Source organism: Chaetodon trifascialis, chromosome 4 (assembly GCF_039877785.1).
Source record: "Chaetodon trifascialis isolate fChaTrf1 chromosome 4, fChaTrf1.hap1, whole genome shotgun sequence".
Lineage (NCBI taxonomy): Eukaryota > Metazoa > Chordata > Actinopteri > Chaetodontiformes > Chaetodontidae > Chaetodon > Chaetodon trifascialis.
The window spans coordinates 25,120,057-25,142,502 of record NC_092059.1 but is presented as its reverse complement, the minus strand read 5'-3'; the positions used below and the strand labels follow the sequence as shown (position 1 = coordinate 25,142,502).

General features: G+C 40.6%; 1 protein-coding gene across 1 annotated transcript in view; it reads left to right on the top strand.

Annotated features, from left to right (window-relative positions):
* tns3.2 (tensin 3, tandem duplicate 2) overlaps positions 1-22,078 on the top strand; it is a 49,140-nt gene extending 27,062 nt beyond the window's left edge. The window contains exons 17-27 of the mRNA XM_070961483.1: positions 15,042-15,192; positions 15,765-16,219; positions 16,964-17,047; positions 17,191-17,322; positions 17,675-17,770; positions 18,647-18,724; positions 18,901-18,978; positions 19,227-19,395; positions 19,496-19,564; positions 20,213-20,242; positions 20,781-22,078. Of these exons, the coding sequence (XP_070817584.1) occupies positions 15,042-15,192; positions 15,765-16,219; positions 16,964-17,047; positions 17,191-17,322; positions 17,675-17,770; positions 18,647-18,724; positions 18,901-18,978; positions 19,227-19,395; positions 19,496-19,564; positions 20,213-20,242; positions 20,781-20,922 (1,484 nt within the window). The 3' untranslated portion in view covers positions 20,923-22,078. The remainder of the gene's footprint in view (positions 1-15,041; positions 15,193-15,764; positions 16,220-16,963; positions 17,048-17,190; positions 17,323-17,674; positions 17,771-18,646; positions 18,725-18,900; positions 18,979-19,226; positions 19,396-19,495; positions 19,565-20,212; positions 20,243-20,780) is intronic.
* The last annotated feature ends 368 nt before the right edge of the window (positions 22,079-22,446 follow it).

Below are 22,446 nucleotides of genomic sequence, written 5' to 3'. Positions count from 1 at the left end.
TATTTTGGTGTTCCCAAGTTTTTCATTCAAAGAGTTTTAATGGTCATATAGAGGCATTGAGCAATGAGAGGAAAGTAAGCAAATCAAGTAAAATTATCCTATGAACACTGCAGAGCTGGTTTAGCTGGTCAGCTAGATACTTCGGGATGTTTGGCACTATAACACACTGGCTTGTCATTATTGTGGCAAATGCGCAATCCTCTACAGTTTAACTCAAATGCAGCTAAGAACAATGACTGTGCACAAGAGTGTCCTCATGAGAAAAAAGTTGTCACTGGTTGATTTTCAAATGCTTGAAACTACCTTCTGTGTCTCCATATGAAAATCTCTTTTGATGTGTGAGTAATGACTGTCAGGAAGCAATATAAAGTTAGTGTCTCCCAACAGTTAACGTTAATTTCTTTTATTCACGACCACAATGCATCCAGAATCTTAGTAAAGCAGTTTCAGTTTTTGTCAAATCTTAACTGATGTGACAGATCAGAAAATACTGCTGCTCATTGCATTTGGAGCGCTCATATTGGTGTATTTTTGGGTCATGTGTACCCAACAATATGTTTGTCATTTCGATATGAGGACTCGCTGACTGTGCAGATCTCTGACTTGTTGTGTGCATGGCCATAACAGCCAAGAGTACATGTTAAATGACAGATCACACCACTGCAAATGTTGAATGATAAATGGTGTCCGGAGTTGTGATTAACTTAAGATGTTTCACTTCAGTTCAGTCTTTACTATCTTGTGTAAGAAATGTGGCTTGCAGCAGGGCAACAGTCAGACAACATTAACCAGTAAAAAAACCCTCATTTGAAAAACTAACACAAACAGGACCCCTCAGGACCACCTTTACTTAAGTGATGTTTTTTAAATCTTTAAGATGTAAATCAAATTAGACTTGTTTTTAAATGAATTAACTTTAAATGAGCTTTATCGTCAATACCAAATCTGTTTATTATCACATCATATTTGTGAGTTGCACCCATCCATGTAGTTTTTCTTCAATAGCAAAAAACAGCACAACATTCTGACCTTTGCATGTTCTTATCCATTTATTGTTAACAAAACCAAAGTAATATTTATGATGGCATTTTGCTCTGTGTTGCACACAGATCAGTTCAGTCTTTTAAAGGGCAGGTCTGCCTGTTTATTGTAAACATGTTTGTCAGAACAGAGCGGCGGCAGGATGGAGAATCAGTTGATGAAAGAGTAATTATTACTTGTTTACAGAAAAACACCTGATTCTTTCTCTCTGCTGGATGGACAGAAGAATTAACAAAGGACACAGAGTATCTGTTGCTCACTCCCAGTTTAGTGGGCAGACAAGAGTTTTCCTGTTTCCCACATTAAGGGCAGACGGCAGTCTGGGAAGCAATTTGCCACATCAGGACCGAACAGTCAGAATCCCTGTTTAAATTATTTTTTATTTTATGTTTACAGTCATTACTGTAATCTCAGTTTGACTTGAGGCTACTGTAATGTGGAGCGTGATTACTGTGGGCAGCAGCAGACAGCTCCAAAACAACAGTGGTGCACTCAGTCAGCCATGTGAACCCGACTGCAGAGTTCCCGCTGTGTTATCACCGGACTGATCACACAGGCCAGTCTGAGATCCTGGTATGTTGTCTATGTTGGTAAAAGTGAAGTATTTCAGTGATCTTGTGATAATAACTATTGTGGACTTGGGGGTAGCAAAAGTTGGAGTCTTGATGAATGGTGATGGTGTGATGAATATTTACTTTCCTTTTAGCTCAGTTTTGGTCTTCACCAACTTGTGGAGAAAATATCTGGCTCTTTAACAGCTAAATGCTCCACTATGATCACCAGCCAGAACTGTGTCTGTCTGATGTATGGTGCAGGATATGTAGTGCACAGTGGGTTTATCAGACCTAAAATGCAGCTGGAAAAGAGATGAGACTGGTGAGAGTGAACCAAAACAGTAGAGTCGCAGCCTGTAAAACCAAAAGAATGAGCTGAAAGATGCGAAAAAAACAAAACCACTTTCAAGAACTATAAGTAAACATATACTTCAATGTAAAGCATTAAAATGAACTTTTGACCTGTGGCATGGCCATTTCAGTGCCATACATATAAGCACAAATATGTCACATGCACTAAAATGCTTTGAGGGACAGTCATGGCATTTCAATTAACCAGCTTAATAAATGTAATGTAAGGTTATACTGTATGTAAGTTTACATATAGATTTCAGCCTATGCATGGCCACAGATTGGTGACATTCTTTCCGTACTTTACAGTATTTTGCCATGCATCAACCCAGTGATGAACTCTGCTGCTGCTGCCTCTGCCCTTGTGCACTTTCATTTCCTTGTGACGGCAAAGCGCATCTCTAAAATGTTATGTAATAACATTTCCTTTGTGTACTTGCAGCCAACTCAAAATAAACAGTGATATATACAGAAGCTCTCAGCCAGTGGAAGCAGGTTTCAGCCAAAGGAATGCAGATGTTGTTATGGGCTGAGGTTCAGCTGAGGCAGATGGTCCATTCAGACAAACACTTGACTGTCTGAACCTCAGGGGTCAAAGGTCAGGAGAAAGTGCAGGGGAGTGTTTTGAAAGGGCAGGGGAACCCTCTCCTTGGTGTCAAAGTTGAATGAAATGATGAAGTTTCAAGTGTCGGTTTTGATCCTGAAGAGATTTTGTGCAGAGAGATGATCAACGTCAATATTATCAACGACACAAAAACACTGTGGTCAACACTTAAAGGTACAATTAGTGATTTAAGTATAAACAAAATGAGTGAAAAATTATGTAAAACTGAATGACAGGTCTTTAATACACACTTGATAACAGCTTATTCTTACTTATTAATGTGTTCTGATCCTACTAAAGATTAGATAGATTCATATTATTCAAGAATATTGGCCTGTATTTTCAGTCATGACCACAGAAACACAAAATAATGATTTTTCAGCAGAAAGACAAGCACTCTCATTACATCATAAGTGAATTTTTCTATAGAGTTTAAAACAACAAATGTTGACCAAAGTGCTGGGAGCTGATAAATGCATGAAAATAAAGAAAATAAATCAATCAATTAAGGTATGAAAATCAATAAAAATTGATAAAAGTGTGAAAATGCAACAGGTATACTGCAAAGAGAACTATTGAAGATTCATGATGACATAATTATCATGACCCAATTATCATGGGTCTTACTTTTCATTAATGTTGGAAAACTCTTGGTGTATTTTCAATTCTGGCCTCTTGATAAAGCTTTTTAAGGCAAACATAATTTTATATGTAAATTGAGAATTGGGTCTTTAAATTTTTTAAATGTACAACTCAAATATAGAGAGCGATGTCTGTGATCCAAATGTCAAAAAAAGATTGGAAGCCCACTGTAACTCTAAGTTGAGAGTCCTTTTAATGTGGAGACAGCAACTAAATCCATCTCATGAAGACGTGAATGAATATATAGTTTCATTTTTAAAGAGGCCATATTATGCTCATTTTCAGATTCTTACTTTTATTTTAGGTGTCCACTGGAACAGGTTAACATGCTTTAAATGTAAAAAAAAATAAAACCACATTGTTTTTCTCATACTATGGATTGCTGCTGCACAGCTGTTCTCTCTATTTGAGCTTCAGTCCTCCGAGTAAAGCCAGTCTGTTCTGATTGGTCCGCTCACACAGGCCTGAGCAGGCAGGGCACCTTGTTTCATATCACCTCTGCTGGTGTTTTTAGCCTCCAACTAGCTGCACCTCTTCCATGAATATCTGTAATAATATAGAAACACAAAAAAACCAACATGCAAACACAGTTACCAGTATCCAACCTATGACTCTTGTCATGTGGCTTCAAATGAGTCTTTAATGGCTTAATCTTCACACAGTTTATCTTGAATGTCCCTGAATATTACAACTTTAGTCAAACATTGCCCCCAGTCTGTGAGAGTAGCGTCTATAGCTGAGCTGATTTTGCAGTATAAACTCACAAAAAGTAATATTTCCTCATCTATGGGAGTAAGCACATTTGCCACTCAATTTGCTAGCGCCAAGTTAAACCAGCTAACCAACAAATAAACAACCTAAAACATGGAAAAATGTACAGCTTTTTTGTGGGAGAGAATAACTCCCTTTGGCATGGACTTTGCAGAAGTCTTACATGCACAAAAAAGCAACACACTAAAGGAAAAGGAAAAACCCCCAAAACACAATCTATTTAGGTTGACATTTTATACAGTGTCCCAACTTTTTAGGATTTGGGGTAATAGATGAGAGGATCAATTCCACTGTCATATTTTTCTGCTAAATTTTAAGCTGGGCCAAGCAACTGGTTAGCTTAGCCAAGCATAAAGACTGGAAACGGGGAAATAGCTAGCTTGAAACAGTCAAAGGTAACAAAATTTGCCTACTATTTGGGTTTTACATCAAAAAAACAAAATATAACCTGCCAATTACTGAACTTTAGTGGTCCTGATAAACAGATTATGTTATTTTTGGATGGAGCCAGACTAGCTTTGTCCCCCGTTTCCAGTCCTTATGCTAAACTACATTAACAATCTCCTAGCTCCTGCTTCATACTGAGCATACAGACAGTGATACAGTACAATAAACACATTTCCCAACTTTCTGTTTTTCTGATGCTATTAAAAGTTTTTTTTAAAGTTTGTTTAAAAGTTTTTATTTCTGTAATATTTAAGAACTGGCCTGTAGTCTCACAAATGAAGACGTACATCTTTGAACTAATAATGAGTGTCAATGATGGGCCGAGCTGATGTCCATTCCAGCTCATTTCCTGTGACACAGATGTTAAAATAAGGCATCTGGCACATGCTTCCACTGAAACAAAAGTAAACTCACAATTCAATTAAGAGCTTTAGGGTCTAATTTATGATGTGCTAAGATTAGACACATGGCAAGAGACAGAATGTCTCTGCATGCCTTTGTCTCTGTGTTTGTGGCAAACAGATGCTGGGAGTGGACACACATGCCCTGACAGAGAGGCCATAGAAACCCCCAGATCAACCCCCCTGCCCACCAACCACCACCTCCTCTCTCTGGTCCATAAAAGGCCACATATGACCTCTGACCCCACTGGAATCCGTTCTGATTGGGTGAAAGTGCTCGCAGTGGCCCAGCAGGAACAATGCTCAGTGGTCAGTGAGAGGAAGAGGAGGGAGGGTGGGAGGTAGGGTATGTAGACATGCATGGAGGGGAGGGGGGAGAAATTCTCTACCTCTTGTCCCTCCCTCCATACAAACCCAGAAATCGAGCAGTGTCACAACAAGTCAGGAACAAACGGGGAGCTTATTTTTCCATCTGGGGGACGAAAGGATTTGGGCATGGCGGCGAAACGATCCAGCCCCTGAACACAAAAAAAAAAAAGGCTTCACCGAGCTGGGCTCAGATTGCTTTGTAGCAGAGTGAAGTGAAAGAGAGAGGAGGAGATTCTAGTAATAAGGAGAATTTCATTCACACTGGGAGGAACATACCAGAGAGAGATAGAGATTTCGGAGCAGGAAGGTGACGGAGTGATCCTAAAGTTTGGTGTAAACAGGAAACCGGCAAATAACGGGTTTCTTCAGAGAGGTTCACATCATGACTGCATCTCTTGGTATGTACATGCATGCAAACGTGTCAGAAAGCTTGAGAATGTGTGATTGAATGATTTTCTTCACGTGTGTGTGGAAAAGCCTTCCAAAGCCACCATTGCCCGCTTCACCTTTTCAAGCAGTTTATGAACATAAACACTTCTTCCTTTTCTCCCTACATTCTTCATTGTTTCTTCTTCTCTCACCAGGAGGTTTCCTGTCTGTTTTCTGCTCATTTTCTCTTGTTTACACTTTGTTATCTGTGTATCTGTCCCTCCTGGGATTTTTTTATGGGGCACACATGCACAGAATCACTTCCCCTCTCTCCTCCAGGCTCCTGGTATTTGCAGACAGCTTCTGGCATTTTTCTGTCAGATGCCTTTTCTCTTATCCAAACATACCCCCTTCAAAACATCATCTCTGTGTCTTTTTGTGCATGAAAAGACTCTTTTCTTGTTGTTCATGATCTAATGTTCTGAACAGCAGCATCTGCAGTGACTCTGACATTGCACACTTGGTGGGATGATGAAATGGTTTGTTCCATTGGTGCTGCGTTCATGATCTCATCCTGTTAAAGGCTATTTTGGCCTCCATCGTGCAGTCATGGAAGGCTGATGTATTGGTGGTTAACCGAGGGAGGCCGTTTCCCCTTTTTTTCTGCACTACCGACCTGAGCTGAACCAAAAGGTCTTTGAAGATTTGTTTTTTGTTGGGGTGCTTATTGCTCCCAGAGATGTCATACACGATAAAACATCTCGCTGAGCCACAAGTTAACTCGTTCCAAACCTTTGCAGTAGTTTCATATAAAAGAACTTTCAAAGTCCAGCACATATTTTCCACATGTTGAAACTGGAATAATTAAGAACAGCAACAAATAAACTGAATTTGCTCTTGAATGCACTTATGACGTGAATCTCCGCAGCCTTGACACTTATCTTATATGTTAGATATGCCCTACAGATGAAATAGAGCAGACAACTACAGCAGAAACAATCACTTATATAATTTGTCAATGCACAGAAATATAATCAACAACTATTTTGATCAACTATTAATCATTCAAGTCATTTATCAAACTGAAATTTCAGATATTCTCTAGTTGTAGCTTCTCTATTGTGAGAATTTGCAGCATGGTAAACGTTCAGAAACTGGCTATTATCTCAATAGTTTCTACAGACATCCCTGGAAATAATTTTGTAAATTGGTACTAATTATAGGCAAAACAGACACTGTGTTCAAGTGATTATTTCCAATTAATTGCCAGAGAAAACTATGGGGTAAAGGAATAAGGGAACACATGTTGCGTAATCAATGAATAGCCTAATAAATGAATATTTACTTCCTCATAATTCATACCATGCTGCATGCATAAAGCTTTCTCGGAAATGTATGAGGAATTTAGTGTGAAATTATTAGGAAATTACAAAACCCATAAATGAAGCTATCTATTTGATGACACATTGTAGACCAAACTATTTGTGATTAACCAATAACTGTAGGCTGTGTTTTAATGGTTTGAACACAGTCTAACAATTACAGCTGAAATAAGAAGCTTCTAAGACGTCATCAGGAGTGAATTTGACATAATCTTACCTGATGTCAGTACTACAGATCAGACACTGAAACAGAGGGAGAGCCTCAGTACTGACACATGGAGGAGAAGAAATGGCCTCAGAAACCAAATTGAGAAAGTAACTGGCAGATGAACTGATAATGAAATACGTGCAGAACCAAACACAACAGGGACATTTGGCCCCTGTTGAAGGCAGGTTGAAGACATCAGCTGCCACATTTGAGTTTGGAACAAATAGATGTTTTCCTGAGGGACAAAGATATTGTGCTGTTCTGAGACACCATACAGACGTCTGCTGGTCTGCTGCGTGAGAAACATTTGGCTTTCATATGACTGCGGGAAATGAAGGGCAGAAAATTTAAGCCACAAGGACGGAAAATGTTGACAACACACTGGACAGAAGGCCAGTTCAGGGTGCAGAGAGCAAAACAGAAAGAAGGAAACATGGATTTTGTTCCTCAGAGTATTAATCAACAAGTGGTCTGTGGTGTTGCAAGATGTTGTGAGATGTACCAGAACATCAATGGGCCTGCATGTGGTGATGTAATGGTGTCTGGTATGTATATCTACTCTACAGTACTCCACAACATGACAAGACACATGAAACTGCAGGACGCATGGCATCCATATGCAGAGGATTAGGCAGCACAAGTTCAGACCAACAATAGCACTTTCCTCCTACAGGTCCAGGTTTAGCTCAAAACATGAAGTACATATTAAGACGTCTAGTTTGCAGGCTTATGAGATGCCAGACGCTGCTGGGGTTGCATAATTTTACAAATACAGTGTCCTGTAATACATGTGCCCAGTGATTGCCAAATGAGCTATGTTGACTGTGTTCTCGTACCCTGATAGCAGACTGAATTCATTCATTTTCAGGTTTCAGGTTAGCTGATTTCTGACTGGGCCGGGAGGTTATTTGGTTTTCTTTTGCCCCAACCAATCAGTAGCAAGTGGTTTTTCCTGCTGACGTCAGTTTTGGTTGACAACAGAAACTGTTGTATGAGTTGCTTGTAGCAGTTGAACAAAAGGTTTTCAGGAAGATTTAAGAAATGTTCATGAGACTCATTTAAGGATTATTGGTTATGTACACCTGCATTGATCTTAACTATGCTTGTTGCCATTTTTTGTTGCTCTTTTTGATGGCTGAAGCTAGTTTCAGTAGCTAGCTAGCTGTGCAGGAAATGACATTGACACTCTTAATCCCGCATACAAAGATCTGATTGGTCAACTGTTTCTCAGTGAGCACAACACTCGGCCTGTTTTAATGTCTGCATAAATCAGACACGTATGGAACCACACTAGCTCCGTGGATGCAGCCAAAACCACAAGACTAGTGGAGTTAAACTCAGTGTGACCTGCTCCTGATGGCATCAGAGCTGTGGACAGACAGAGTCGATGTCTCTCCCAGTGAACTCTGATTTGGTTTAAGTGTCTTGGTTAAAACTGGTCAAAAGTGTGCTGCTTTGAGTACTATAAGGGTTAGGGTTATTTCAATATGAAGCATTAGGTTCTGCTGCAGAACCTAACCACACCTTGAAATACAATCTTTGATATGTAACCTGAATCTCTAAAAACGTTTGCCTTTCACCCAGATTTTGCCAGTTTTAACTGAGGTGGGTAGACTTTGATGATCGTTCATAAAGCAGTCAGAAAAACAAAACTTATTTGATGCATAGAGAGTGAAGATGAGTATGTAAAAATCTTACCATAACAAGTTAGCAAGAGCCCCCTGCAACACAGTTGCATGTGGTAACTACCAACATGTATGGACCCACCAGGAGAAATACTTATGGTCCATAATCACTTGCCCAGATGAATAAAGCCCGAGGAATTTCACTTCAGCTTCAAAACATGATCAAATATCTGGAACGTTTCTGCAGTTCAGATGAACTTAATGCATTAAAAACACTTGAGAAGCATTTAACCAAGCACCATCACATATCTCCATGTCTGATCCAGGCTGTGATGAATGAAGTGAGTCACATATTGTCCTTGTGAGTGAAGCCAGCAGCACCTCTGACTGCGGTTTCCAAAGTCATCAACTCATTATCAGAATACTTCAGACACCAATAAACACCTCAGTGTTGACAGTGTTCTCCCCCATAACTTTTTCTTCAAACACTGCCTTGTTTACTGTTACCCTTCACCCTGTTTCTCTCCCTCCAATTGTTGGTAGTGTTGTTATTCTACACTCCCTCCTCAGCAGGCTCATAACTTGGCCTCTCTTCTGCCACTTCACTGAGTCGATAAAGCTGTCCGTCCAAACACCCAGAAAGAAGAGAGGAATCTAATTTACAGACGACCGCCTACTATTTTGTCCTCTTCTACAGAAAAATGCTCTGTGTGGACACTCAGAGCTTCTGAATAGGAGGAGGGAAGACGCTGCCCGGTCTGAGGTTGATTGATTTTCAATGAAAGGGAGGGGGGACAGTTTAAGACAACTGATCGCATTCTGATGCAGTGCCAAGTGATACCAAGGAGAGAGCTGCATGCCCACTGGCAGAAATCACTCAGCAATTCTCAAAGCTCCATTAATTAATATTTTATTCCCAAGGGATCAAATAACTACCTGTTATGTGAAAGGGGTCACCCACAGGGACAAAACTACAGGGAATTATCACATACTCTACAGCTGTACTGAGCTTTTAAACCTCTTTTAGCTGGTGAAGAAAGTGGAACATTTAGCAGCTGATAAGCTAGATATTTTTCTCAGGAGTTGGAGAAGACCAAGAACAGAACTATTAGGAGAGTGAATATGAAGGACTTGACACAAACATGAGTCCAGTGGGATAAATATGCTGTCCTGTTTCTGCTGGAAGTGTCATTCTGGAGATAGCATGTCGGCCACAACCATTCTAAGGTAATAATATGTTAGAGTTTGTGTTTTTCAGGTGTTTGGGCAGAAATGAATTGGTTGATGTGTTTTTTTGCAACTAGCAGAGGCTTTGCTTGATCAGATTTTAGTGATAGAAGCTTCTGCCATTTCATTTGTCACCAGCAACAGTTCGAGTGTAAGCAGAGTATACACCCTCTTCAGACTTTTTCCCTTCACTGTGCTGGAAGTAGGTGAAGTCGAGCTAGATATCCCTACTCCACCCTGGCTTTAATATTTGCAGTTTTAGACGTCTGTTAAGTTCATCATGTCTGGACTTAATATTGATAAATCATCTGACCATCAAAGTCCAATATCGTGAATGACCTGCCTCCTAGAGTTAATGTCATCTGTCTAATTTAACAGACTGAATTTTCAAATCACAAATGAGAACTTTACTCTCAGGTTTAGGTCCACAACATAACCTGCTCTGTGCACTTTTAACCCTTAAGAGTTCAAGTTGGGTGTCGACCATCTATGTATGCTGTATCAGATACACTGTGCATGTGTGTGTGTGTGTGTGTGTGTGTGTGTGTGTGTGTGTGTGTGTGTATAACTGGGGGTTGGACCATCTCTTACTCCCCTTTCCTTTCATTCCCCTGAGAAGCTGCAGCCTCTGATCGCTGTGAACAGCTGTAACATGCCATGGACCTTCAGACCTGTCAGCCTCAGTCTGTGTGCGTGTGTGTGTGCGTGTGTGTGTGTGTGTGTGTGTGTGTGTGTGTGTGTGTGTGTGTGTGTGTGTGTGTGTGTGTGTGTGTGTGTGTGTGTGTGCATACAAAGTGCTTGCAAACACATTCCTGTGGTCAACAGGGAGTCTGCAAACCCACTTTTGTCCTGCATAACTCCATGTGCATCATTGTGTTTATGCATGTGTGTAGGCTCACCCTTCTGTCCACTGTGATGCTGCTTACAGAGTAAATGTTTGGATGCGTGAGTGGAAGAAATAAAGGGAGACAAGAAAAGGAATTTCTTTGTCACAACACAACACAGGAGCTCTTTAACGGCACTGAACATGTGACAGCTGTATGTTTTCATCTTTCTGCATTTCTTCTTCTTTGTTTTTCCCTGCCTTGCCTTTCATACCAGCCTGCTTATGTAACAGTGCGGTCTAAGGTGGGAAACATGAAGATAAATATTAGCTCCAGATAACCTCACTGTGATTAATGGGATTATCTTCATACCAAGCATGACGGTATGCAAACATCTTCAGTCTGAGCCATAAAACTGTCAGTCTTTGTGATGAGGAATGCCTGTGTGTGTGTGTGTGTGTGTGTTTGTGTGTGTTGTTGGCATTTTGGGGAGTGGGGGGGTCAAGTGGCTGGTGGAGGTTGGCAGTCGTGCCCACATGGGTCTCTGCCATATGGCACTGGTTTTGCACAGTTCAGCCCAAACTGAAGAGGCTTTGTATGCACTCAGAGCTACACAAGTGAGGAGAAAACAATGGACAGAAAAATACATTTGAAAAAAGTAAAGGGGAAATACATTTTGAAAATAAGACATGGTAAAGTGTGTCAGGTGTTTGCACACAGTAATGTGTTCAGTATAGAATGAAAAAACTGGTTACTGTGTGCTGATGTGAATTAAGTAAAAATACTCTTTGATTCAGATATAAAAAAGAAAGAATATTCAGGGGAAAAAACAAGAATCAAGAAAACATGGCTTGATTTATGAGGAACAATTATACATTTTCCTGCTGGTTCTGCTAAGGGTTCTAAAATTAGAATCAGAAACTGTGATTTATTTATTTAGTGTTTTATTTAACGTTACAGTATGTATTAGTGAACATTGCCTTAATTGTGTCAGATCCAAGGCTACTTTTTCAGCTTTAGTCCCTGAACTAAATTAAACTTAAACCATGATTGTTGCATAAAGTTAACTGTGTTTTTCCTATACTAACATGAATATATATTATTATCCAAACCATTATCTTTACCTAACTCTAACCAAGTTGGTTTTGTGCCTAAATCTAAATGAATCTTCACCAACAACAATTATATTTTTGGCAGCAGCACCATCAAATTGTTCAGGTGTCAGATCAAAAAGCCCTTGTATGTGGACAAGTTTTTGGTACTTGGTGTCACGGACACATTTTATTTGGTATTTAGGTTCGACACCCAACCCGAGTTCTGCACAGTAACTGTTTTACCAAGGATAGTCTGGCAAAGGTGTCACTTTGGACTTTGGAAGGGAGAGAGTCCGGAAATTTTTGTGGAAAAATGCTGTCATTGATTGCTTTATCTACCCTCCATGCATTTCACACTTGGCACAGACTCTCTGCTCTTTCTCTCAGCCGTCTCTCCAGGTCTCCTCATTAATACGTGTCTCACTGAAAGCGAGTAGCTATGGATACAGTACTGCATGGATACAGGAGGTGAAAGGTGTGGTAGGGTGTAATAAAGACCACTGGAGCCCTCCAGAGCAGAGTCTGGTCTGAGGTCAGAGGTCAGGGTGGGGTCAGCTGGTGTTGCCATGGATTGGGCTGTTCTCTAATTAACTGGGTGAGCTTTGGAGCAGCAGATGTGACAAACCTCAGTGAGGAGAATCAGCCGTGGGAACAGAAAGAGATGAAGCTCTGCAGCTTTCTGGGAACTGTCCCGAGAGAGGGAAACTGACAGGGACTGTGGGAATGTTTCAGGAATCCTGCTGCCCTCAGTGCATTCCCCTCAGTTTGTGTTTGTTTTCTTCAAGCAGCAACAACAACTTTAACTATGGACTGATCCACTTGTGTTATGAGTAAGTGAGAGTGTCAGTGATGAGAGGTTTAGGTCCACAGCATAACCTGCTCTGTGCACTTGACCTTTAACCCAAAAGAGTTCAAATTGAGTGTCGACCACCTGTGTATGCTGTATCAGATACACCGTGCGTATGTGTGTGCATAACTGGGGGGTTATTAGATCTGAAAAGTATTGTGTCTGTTGGATTTAGCCCCATTGATGTACATTGTAAAATCATTCAAGCTGTATTTTATTTAATTTTTTTTTTTTGAAAAGTAACAGATTGCCTGCACAATGCTGACAGTCTCACTGTTGCTTTGGAAATCAAAAACATTAACTAAAATGATACATACTGCAGGCATAATACTTAATAATACACAATACTGGAAACCTTTAATCTTACTAAAAACTAAACTAGAACTTTTAGCCATCAAATAACTGGAAGTGAATGGAATAAAAAATACAAAAAAGTATGAACTGCATCTCTGAAATTTGATAGGAAGAGTAATTAAAACAGGAATACTCACATCAAGTACAACTACCTCCAAATCCTGAGTAAGTGGACTTCGTTATGTTCTGCATGTGCTGTTAAAATAATCTGTATGTTGTGCACTTGTATTCTCGATATTCTGATGAGCTGACAGACAGATGCTGCACATGCAAAATAACTTTCCATATGTTTAATGAGTCCTGCTCAGTGCAGCTGCCAGTAAGATCACACTTATGGACATCTGATACACCATACATAATGTTGGTACTATAGAAATCTGTGTGGGAAACATTCAGCCATGTGAAAGACACATTAAACCCTTGACCGGTGGTGAAGGAAAAAATTTGATCCTTAACTTAAATAAAAGTGGTAAGAACACAATGTAAACATTCTTCAGTACAAGTAAAAGTCCTGCATTAAAGGGTCACAAAGTGAGCTGATGCCGACATCCACTGTACTGTTTACTGACATTGTGCTGAGGCAGCTCCTAAACAATTAAGCAATGAATTATGAAAAATAAATAAATAAACACACAGTGAATGTAGCTCTTTGTGCCCCCTTTCTACGATTATTATGCTTTAATACATGCATGAAGATGTAAACAGCATTTTCATGCTGTAGTTGATTGACATGGAGCTAATTTTGTATAACTGTTAATAACTGTTAATAGTTGTTGGTTTAAAACAAGGCATCTATGAGGATAATGTAAAATCTACAAAGTAGCAAGTAACTCAACAACAGGTTTCTTATAAATGTAGTGAAAAATGCAAAATGCGAGTACCTTAAAACTTTGAGTAAATGTATTTTCCACCACCTCCTCTCACACATCGGCAGGACATAACTTTGCAGGCACTGTTCCCTTACCTTCAGAAAGTGTTATGTAAATTCCCACTTTGTGTGTGTGTGTGTGTGTGTGTGTGTGTGTGTGTGTGTGTGTGTGTGTGTGTGTGTGTGTGTGTGTGCAAACATTCTTCAAATTCACTAAGAGGACATGCATGATGATATAATCCACTCGAGATGATGCAGCTTGTCCAGCATGATCACTAACTAAGCTGGCGGTTGAGTCTGAATTCCTCCATCTCAGAGTGCTTGAATGGAGGGAGAGAGCGGAAAAGAGGAGGGGGAGGATGGAGGATGGGGGGGTGGGGGGTGCAGCCGGCCTGAACAAGGAGCTCTTTATAATGATTGACTTTTTACACGGTGACTCATCGTACTTCACAGGCCTGTCTGTGGCCTGAGGAGGCCTGCCCTCATGTTTGCTGAATGACACACTGTGCTGTCAGATGTCAGGATGTCATGTTTGGAACGCCCTCCCTTCAGTGACACACACACCTCTACTTCTACATGCTGTCAGTATCCACTGATTCAAATTAACAGTTAAATGTGCTTTATTGGTATGATTGTAATGATGTACAGTACTGCCTTCACAGGTCTGTCTTAAAGAAATAATGATATGGGGAAATTTATTTATTCACTTCTTGCTAAGGGGGAGGTGAGAAGCTGTGAGAGGAGACTCTGAGAGAATAGTGTGAGAGATGAGGTTGGCAATATTTTTCTTATTGAAAAACAATTCCACTCGCTGCCAGGAATCATTTCCTGAATGAAAAAAGGTTTAAGAGGAATTTCTGCCCAAATTTCTCTCAGAAATCACAAGTGAGTTTTTGCTTTGCTGGTACAGGTTCATGGTTGTATAATTCTAACAAAGGTATCAGTTAGTTAGGCAGTTATTTTAGTTTGTGTCACATCCAGGGAACTTTTACTGCGCATCTGGTCAGTTATGTAGTAGAAGGTTGACATTGTCTTTCTGGTCTTTTTTTTTTTTTTTTGTCAGATTCCCGGAGTTTCCTGGACAGCATGAACCACAGCTCCACAGAGGGAGACCTCTTCAGATCTGAAGTATCAGTCACTCCTGCTTCCTGTCAGAGGATCTTTGGCTCCATGAGCTCGATGTCATCAGAGAGCCCCCTCCCACAAACAGACAGGTAACCGTACACAGGCGGGCCCATGGTACTGCATACTGCATTAAGTGCTGATGTGTTTTGACTTGTTGAAGTCAAGCTTGACAGTAAGTCATTAAGTTGGCTTCCACAAAATGCCCAAACAAACATAATTAATCATATTACAGTTTGTCTTTACTCGTAGGCCTACTCCCATATAGACTGCATTCTTTCACCTTCATTTCGGCTCACTTAAAATAATCCATAAGGCCAAGAGCCCCCTTGACTTCAGGGCCCTGGGGACATGCCCAGTTTGCTCTTGTGGGTTGACTTTCTGCAGGAAATCTGCTTAAATGCTGTGCAGCACAAAGGGAACAAAACAAGAATGAGTATGCTGGCCACAGTGTTTTACAGTGCAACGACTGCTGCTGCACTGCAAAACCCTTCCATCAAAACATGTCAGACAAACAAGTCCTAGAATAAAGTCTGAGCTCCTGCTCCCCTTTCAGATGAGGTTGTTAGACTTAACATGAATCGATTTCCAGTTCTAATGCTTTATTTGGATACCTGTATGTCTTTATTTCCACCTCTAACACTCCCTCTTTCTCCCTTTGCAGTTCCACTCCTCCTCCTGTGTGGCACGACCGGACTCCAAACTCCCTGAACTCCCCGTATCCCCCCCAGCCCTCACCCCCTCTCTCACTCAGCACTCCCAATGCCCACAGTTCTCCCCGGGGGGCTCTGAAAGGCCTGGGTGGAGGTCTGGGGGTCCACGGGGAGACAAACAGCACAGACTTGTCCTCGTTGTTGTTGGGTAATGGCAGCTTGGAGCACAGCCTGCTGGAGGCCATGGAGGGCCTTGGGAGTCTGAACCTCAGGGGGCACGGGGGCCTCCCTCCACTGCTGCCTGAGAAGAGGAAAGTGGGTGAGGGGATAGAGCTTGGCTCCCACTCCCCCTCTTTAAGCGGGTTTTCCAGCCCTCACAGTGGCAGCAGTCTCAGCATCCCATTCTTGTCCTCCATGACACCTGACCCCCTCAGAGGACTGAGTGGGGCCCCGTCACCGGGAGCAGGTACACTGTCCCACATAGTGCAGGGATGAGGATGTTTGTCTTTATGTCTCTGTCTGTGGCACTGATGTATTTATTCCATCTTTTTTTTTTTTTGCAAATTTGTAAGTTTTTCTAAAAGTTGCCCCAAATTCAGTCATTTTAGGCTGCAAAACATCTCCTGGAGGGACTGTAGGTTTTCAGAAAACTTTTACTGACCTTCCCAAAACAATGGAGGTAAAATGGTAAATTTTACTTCTGCAGATCAAACATTGAAAAATTGAAACATATTTCATCGGGTCTTCTTCCTCAGCAGGACGTGGCTCCAATGCATGACAGAGCATTAAAGGCCTTTGAGATTTTGACTTAAGAAAAGCATACATTGAATGTTATTAAAATTAAGTCATCATTTTGCAAGAAAAAAAAAAAGATTTGCAAAGAAGTAATAATTTTGTATTTTGATAAAAGGGTTTTGTTTTGAGAGGGAGTATAATTGAACAATAATATTCCATTGCACTTTTGAGAATTACTTGCTGGGTTAAGGACAGAAATTTCAAACAAGAATATCTTAAATCTCCACATGTAAAACTGGAACTACCTGCATGGTTGGATATAAACAGGGCTGAGTGATAATGCATCTGTTTGCCATTTGGGTGCACTGACCTTGTAACAAAGTCTCTCTCACTTCATTTTTTCTCTGCTGTTGCGTCATATTTTGGCCAAAGCCAGTCTGAAACCTAATTTAGAGCTTTAATCTGTGTCTCGCAGACGTTGGCAGTAAGCAGGACACTGTGAAGTTTGTTCAGGACACCTCTAAGTTCTGGTACAAGCCCGACATTTCCAGAGACCAAGGTAAATATTGGACTTGGACAGGAGAGCCAAACAGCCACTTCCAAGCAGATAATGAGCCCTTGTGCAAAGGTCTGCTCCTTGTACAGCGTGAACACAATGATTCTAACTTTAGCTTATCTGTGTTTCCTCCCTCTGCTGAACAGCCATCGCAGTGCTAAAGGACAAAGAGCCGGGCTCGTTCATCGTCAGAGACAGTCATTCATTTCGTGGGGCGTATGGGTTGGCCATGAAGGTGGCCACGCCCCCTCCGTCTGTGCTCCAGCAGAGTAAGAAAGGTAGGCTGGAAATGTGACAGATTTCACCTCTGCTTTTAGAATGCACCGTGGCCATCATGCTCTACAGAGGCTGTCCTCTCTTTAAAAAACATATATTGCCTTTAGCTGGGATTTCCATACACACACATGTGACTCACATTTTAAAGTGCTCCATTAGAAATCAGCCCATGCAGCCTCAAATTGACCTTTTCAGTGATGTTTTATTGTGTGTTTAATGTGATTTACTTTCTGAAGTTGAAGTTCTCTGAAATTAACTTTATTGATATAAAAGCGTTTCAAGGTGATCAGTAACAACATGCAAATACACTAAGACACACTGAGAGACACTGACGTTTTCTCTGTGTCTCTGCAGTAGGGGACCTGTCCAATGAGCTGGTCAGACACTTCCTGATAGAGTGCACGCAGAAAGGAGTTCGTCTGAAAGGCTGCCCCAACGAGCCGTACTTTGGTGAGAATACTGATGCTTTATTGGGCGTCTTTAATCATTTGGTGCTGGTTTATCTCACGTCTTACTCCAATTCTTCGCAGTGTATTTATTTTGACATTGTGGTATGGACATGGATCCTGAATTTAGTTTGAGAAACTGCTTTTGGATGAAATTGCTAACCCAGTATCTTACAAATGAAGACACTTAGTGACACTGATGCCATAAAGCAGTTCTGCAGAGTAGTGTGGTTAAATCTGTCACAGGTTGATAAACTTCTCTTGGCTCACAGTATATGTGATCATATCATTATGCAGAATAAGAGCCTTGCCAAAGTAAACCAAACAGTTTAACACGCCTAAGTAAAATGAACAAGCAAACAGCTGTTGTGTTAACACTCGATGTAAGCAGAACGCTAAAGTCTAAGCTGCTCCAGGAGTAAAAATGTGAACTCTTTTACTGGATGGTTTAATCTGCTGCATTTATATTATGTTCAATAAAAGTGTTTAATTTCAGTGAGTAGTTGCTACTCAGTAGAGCATAGCCTCAGTAAACTACAGTGCTCTCTACCAGCACCAGGCCAGGACGGTGAACTCTTGGTACAATAAAAGCAAAACACACTGAAACTGAGCTGACATTCTAACATGCTGTTCCAGTCAGTCCAGTGGGCAGTTTGCTTCCTTAAACCCATGTTAATGTACCACCAGGACGGACCCACTGAGGTTATTATAGGACAGGATCGCAGGACTATAATGTGTTTCCTCTGCCACCCTCCACTGGTCAGTACGAGGAGGTGCATCTGGTTCCATTAGTCTTCACACATTTGCTAATGATCAGTCTGGATAGCGGTTCTGTTTGGAAAGATGTTTATCATGAATGTATTTTTCATTTGACTGGCAGGAAGCCTCACAGCTCTGGTTTGTCAGCACTCCATCACCCCTCTGGCTCTGCCCTGTAAACTCATCCTGCCTGACAGAGGTAAACTGTGTGTGTGTGTGTGTGTGTGTGTGTGTGTGTGTGTGTGTGTGTGTGTGTGTGTGTGTGTGTGTGTGTGTGTGTGTGTGTGTGTGTGTGTGTGTGTGCACGCCTGGTACAAATGTTTTTGTGTTTCTTGATCAGTAAACCCTCGTCTCTCTGTGTGTTTTTGCTTGCAGACCCGGTGGAGGAGCTGAATGACTCGTCTGCACAGACATCGACAAACTCAGCGGCTGAACTCCTCAAACAGGGAGCAGGTACGGGACAGATACTGCATGGACACAAATCCATGTGTTTGTTTGACTTGTTTGCGTACAGCATATTTATTTATTATCTACACACACACAGCATCTGTTAAAGCCTCAGTGAAGTTTATATCTGATGCAATACACACAAATCTCCTCAGGTCTTTTCTCAGTGAATAAAATCAGTCGATGATTAATTTTCATTTTGTGCTGAGCTCTTCCTTAATTGTGTGTTTGCATGCATGTGTGTTACTCTGCAGCTTGTAACGTGTGGTACCTGGGCTCTGTGGCCCTGGAGTCACTGACGGGACATCAGGCGGTTCAGAAGGCGACTACACAGACGCTCTCCATGGATCCCCCTCCAGCGTCCACCGTCGTCCACTTCAAAGTGTCGGCACAGGGGATCACACTCACTGACAACCAGAGGAAGTGAGTTTTCATACATGTAGAGTCCACAGACACACAGATACAGATGTAATCTCCCAAGAATCCACATGTTCACAGGGGCTGTCTCTGTTTGTTCCTGCAGGCTGTTCTTCAGGAGACATTATGCAGTGAACACCGTCATCTTCTGTTCCTTGGACCCACAGGGCAGGAAGTGAGTATCGTGACTTCAGTAACAGGAACTGCAGAAACACTATTGTCGTTATTTGTTTATATTCTCACAGAAAGCACGAGAAAGAGCACGTCTCCACCCAGGCTGCACATTATGTTATTTCAATAAAAGCAGATTTGAATATCCACATCAAATGCATCTATTGGCCTTTAGGCTTTAGGTTACAGGGTGAATTATATAGAGTAAAAAAATACTTTTAAATAGACTGAACTGTTCAAGACTACGAATGAGACATTTTTTGGAAGAGTGGAAGACATTATAATATATGAGAGTTAGATTACAGCCTCTAATATAGATCAAGCAGAGTGCTTTATTAGATGCAAAAAGTTAAGTACATAAACATATAGAAGATGATTGCAGAATTTGACTAAAAGTTAAATACTGTGTATTATTCTCTGATTAGTTCTTGTCCTGTTCTGATAATATGTTGACAAAATGATATATTTCCTATCCAGAGTTTTGTCTTATTGTGTATTATCAGTTTATTACACCCCAATGCAGGCAGAGTCAGAAGAGTCATTACATATTCATATTTAATGTAATAATGGAAACACAGTATGTGATATATAAATGTATACATTTGATAGCCAATAGCAGTGTGATAACTTTATTATGTTATTCCCCAAACAGATGGACAAGAGACAGTGGTTCCACTGCAAAGTAAGTCTTGTCTCTTTCATTGCTCCAACCTGTTAGGATGCGTTGTATGTTGACATTTTTTTTAATTATTATTATTATTACATGTACGGCACTAAAAAGTTGTTTACTTTGCCTCTTCATTTGCACTGGTGAAAGGTTGGAGTGTTGTCAGTGGTTGCATCAGGAAAGAAATAACATGCAAACCACAGATGCAATAAGTAGCACCATTAAATAATGAGAAAAATAAGCACATCATGGTTTGACAGAAATTGGCCATTAGTGAGACTGTTTGATAATGTGATGTACAGATGTTCAGTCCTCAGGATCTCTAACTGTGTTTCGCTTAGGTTGTCCTGAACGGCCTTTAAATATCAAGCTGAGTTTGTGCGATGTTGTTTGGAGTTACTGCCCTCCTCACAAGCCAAATATCATTTCATCTTTATTAGCATTGAATGTCTACCTACATATTGTAATGTGAAATTTGCAAGACGTAGTTAAGCTCTAAAGTCTCTCTGCTCTGGTATATATAGTTCTATCTGTCACTGTCCATTTCTTCCAGGATCTTTGGATTTGTAGCCAGGAAATCTCAGAGTGACACTGAAAATATGTGCCATCTGTTTGCTGAACATGACCCTGAGCAGCCAGCGAGTGCTATTGTTAACTTTGTCTCAAAAGTCATGATTGGGTCGCATAAGAAGTAAGGACAGAGAGACTCACAGCAGAGTGAGGAAGCTGGAGTGGGGATCAACTTCCAACACCAACAACTTCTGCCCCGAGAGGCAGAAACTGTGAAACCACACACTCCAGAACCTGGTCCTGTTGGTCCATCCTGCAGAATCAACTTGTATATTTTGGACTGACTGCACTGCAGGATGTCGCCACCAGAGGGAGTTAAGACTGTCATGTATAAGGTTAAATATCAGCAGGAGGCTGTAATTACTTTAAGATGCATCTTAGGACATTTGTGTAAAATTTGTATAAAATCCCACTTTTCCAAACAGAGTCTAGTATGAAAATCAGATTTGGTCATATTTTGACTTTCTGTAGTCGACCTGTATCTTTGAACTCACTCGAAATGCACCATATTACACTGCCTTTACTAGTTGCCAGCAGTCATAGCTGACAAATATAGCACATTTATTTCTGATTACTTCTGGTGAATATCAGATATTCTACACATAAACACATATTTGTAAGCATGACTGTAATTCTGAAGCCTTGTCCTTTTGGTAAAATGTGTAAATCAGGTTTCAGCATCACTTTTGTGCAAACTACAGGCCAATTTTTAGATGTTAAAGCAAAACCAACTTTACTATAACATGACAAAGCCAGTAATGTGGTTGCCCTGAACTTAAGATGGATTTATTATGTTGTGTTTATAGTATTTATCCCTTTTTACAGTTGTGTGTAAGTCTTTCTTTTTGCTAAATATACTTGTCATATATTTTTGTATATTAACACATACTGTACATTAGGATTAAAGGCAGCGTCCCTCAGAATGTACACAATTATGTCACATATTGTTGTAGGAAGGATGTTGTGTTTTACATAAGATACTGCATTCGCTGTCCATGTATACTTGTAGATGTCAATATGTTCCTTTTACAGTAACACAGTAATACAGATGTATATACAGTTGTTGTGCCATGAAAAAGTCTTTCCGATTTTCTCCATTAAGAGATCAAATACACTCACTGTGATGTTTTAGTCCCCTTCAGTATATTTTTATATTCACATCTTCCTTTAGTCATCAAACTAATCTTGTTTTGCCGATTTGTAAACAAACTTTTATCAGTTATTAAGGCATCTCTAACCCTGACATCTCATTAAAGCGCTGGTGAAGTCACATAAAGAAAAACACATTTTCTTATTAACCTCCAGAAGTATCTCAACATGCACTTTGGTGTGGCCCCAAGCCCACTGGTTCCTCCTCAGATGTTAATCTTTAATATATCTCACAAAAAATGTAGTTTCATTTAAAGACAAAAAGGCTCAGGGATTTCTTAAAACAGCTGTCCATTGAAGAAGAAGAAGAAGAAGAAGAATCGGAGGGACAATCCTCTTTATTTGTCACACAATGTTACATACACATGCACACATACGCCATGCAATTGGTGAAACTTGTCCACCGCCCGGGGACCCAGTTCCTGTTTGTCACCAGTGGTCAGGTGGTGATCTTCTTGCATGTTTTTAGTGTTTTTTTTTTAAGGAGGATACCTCAGGTG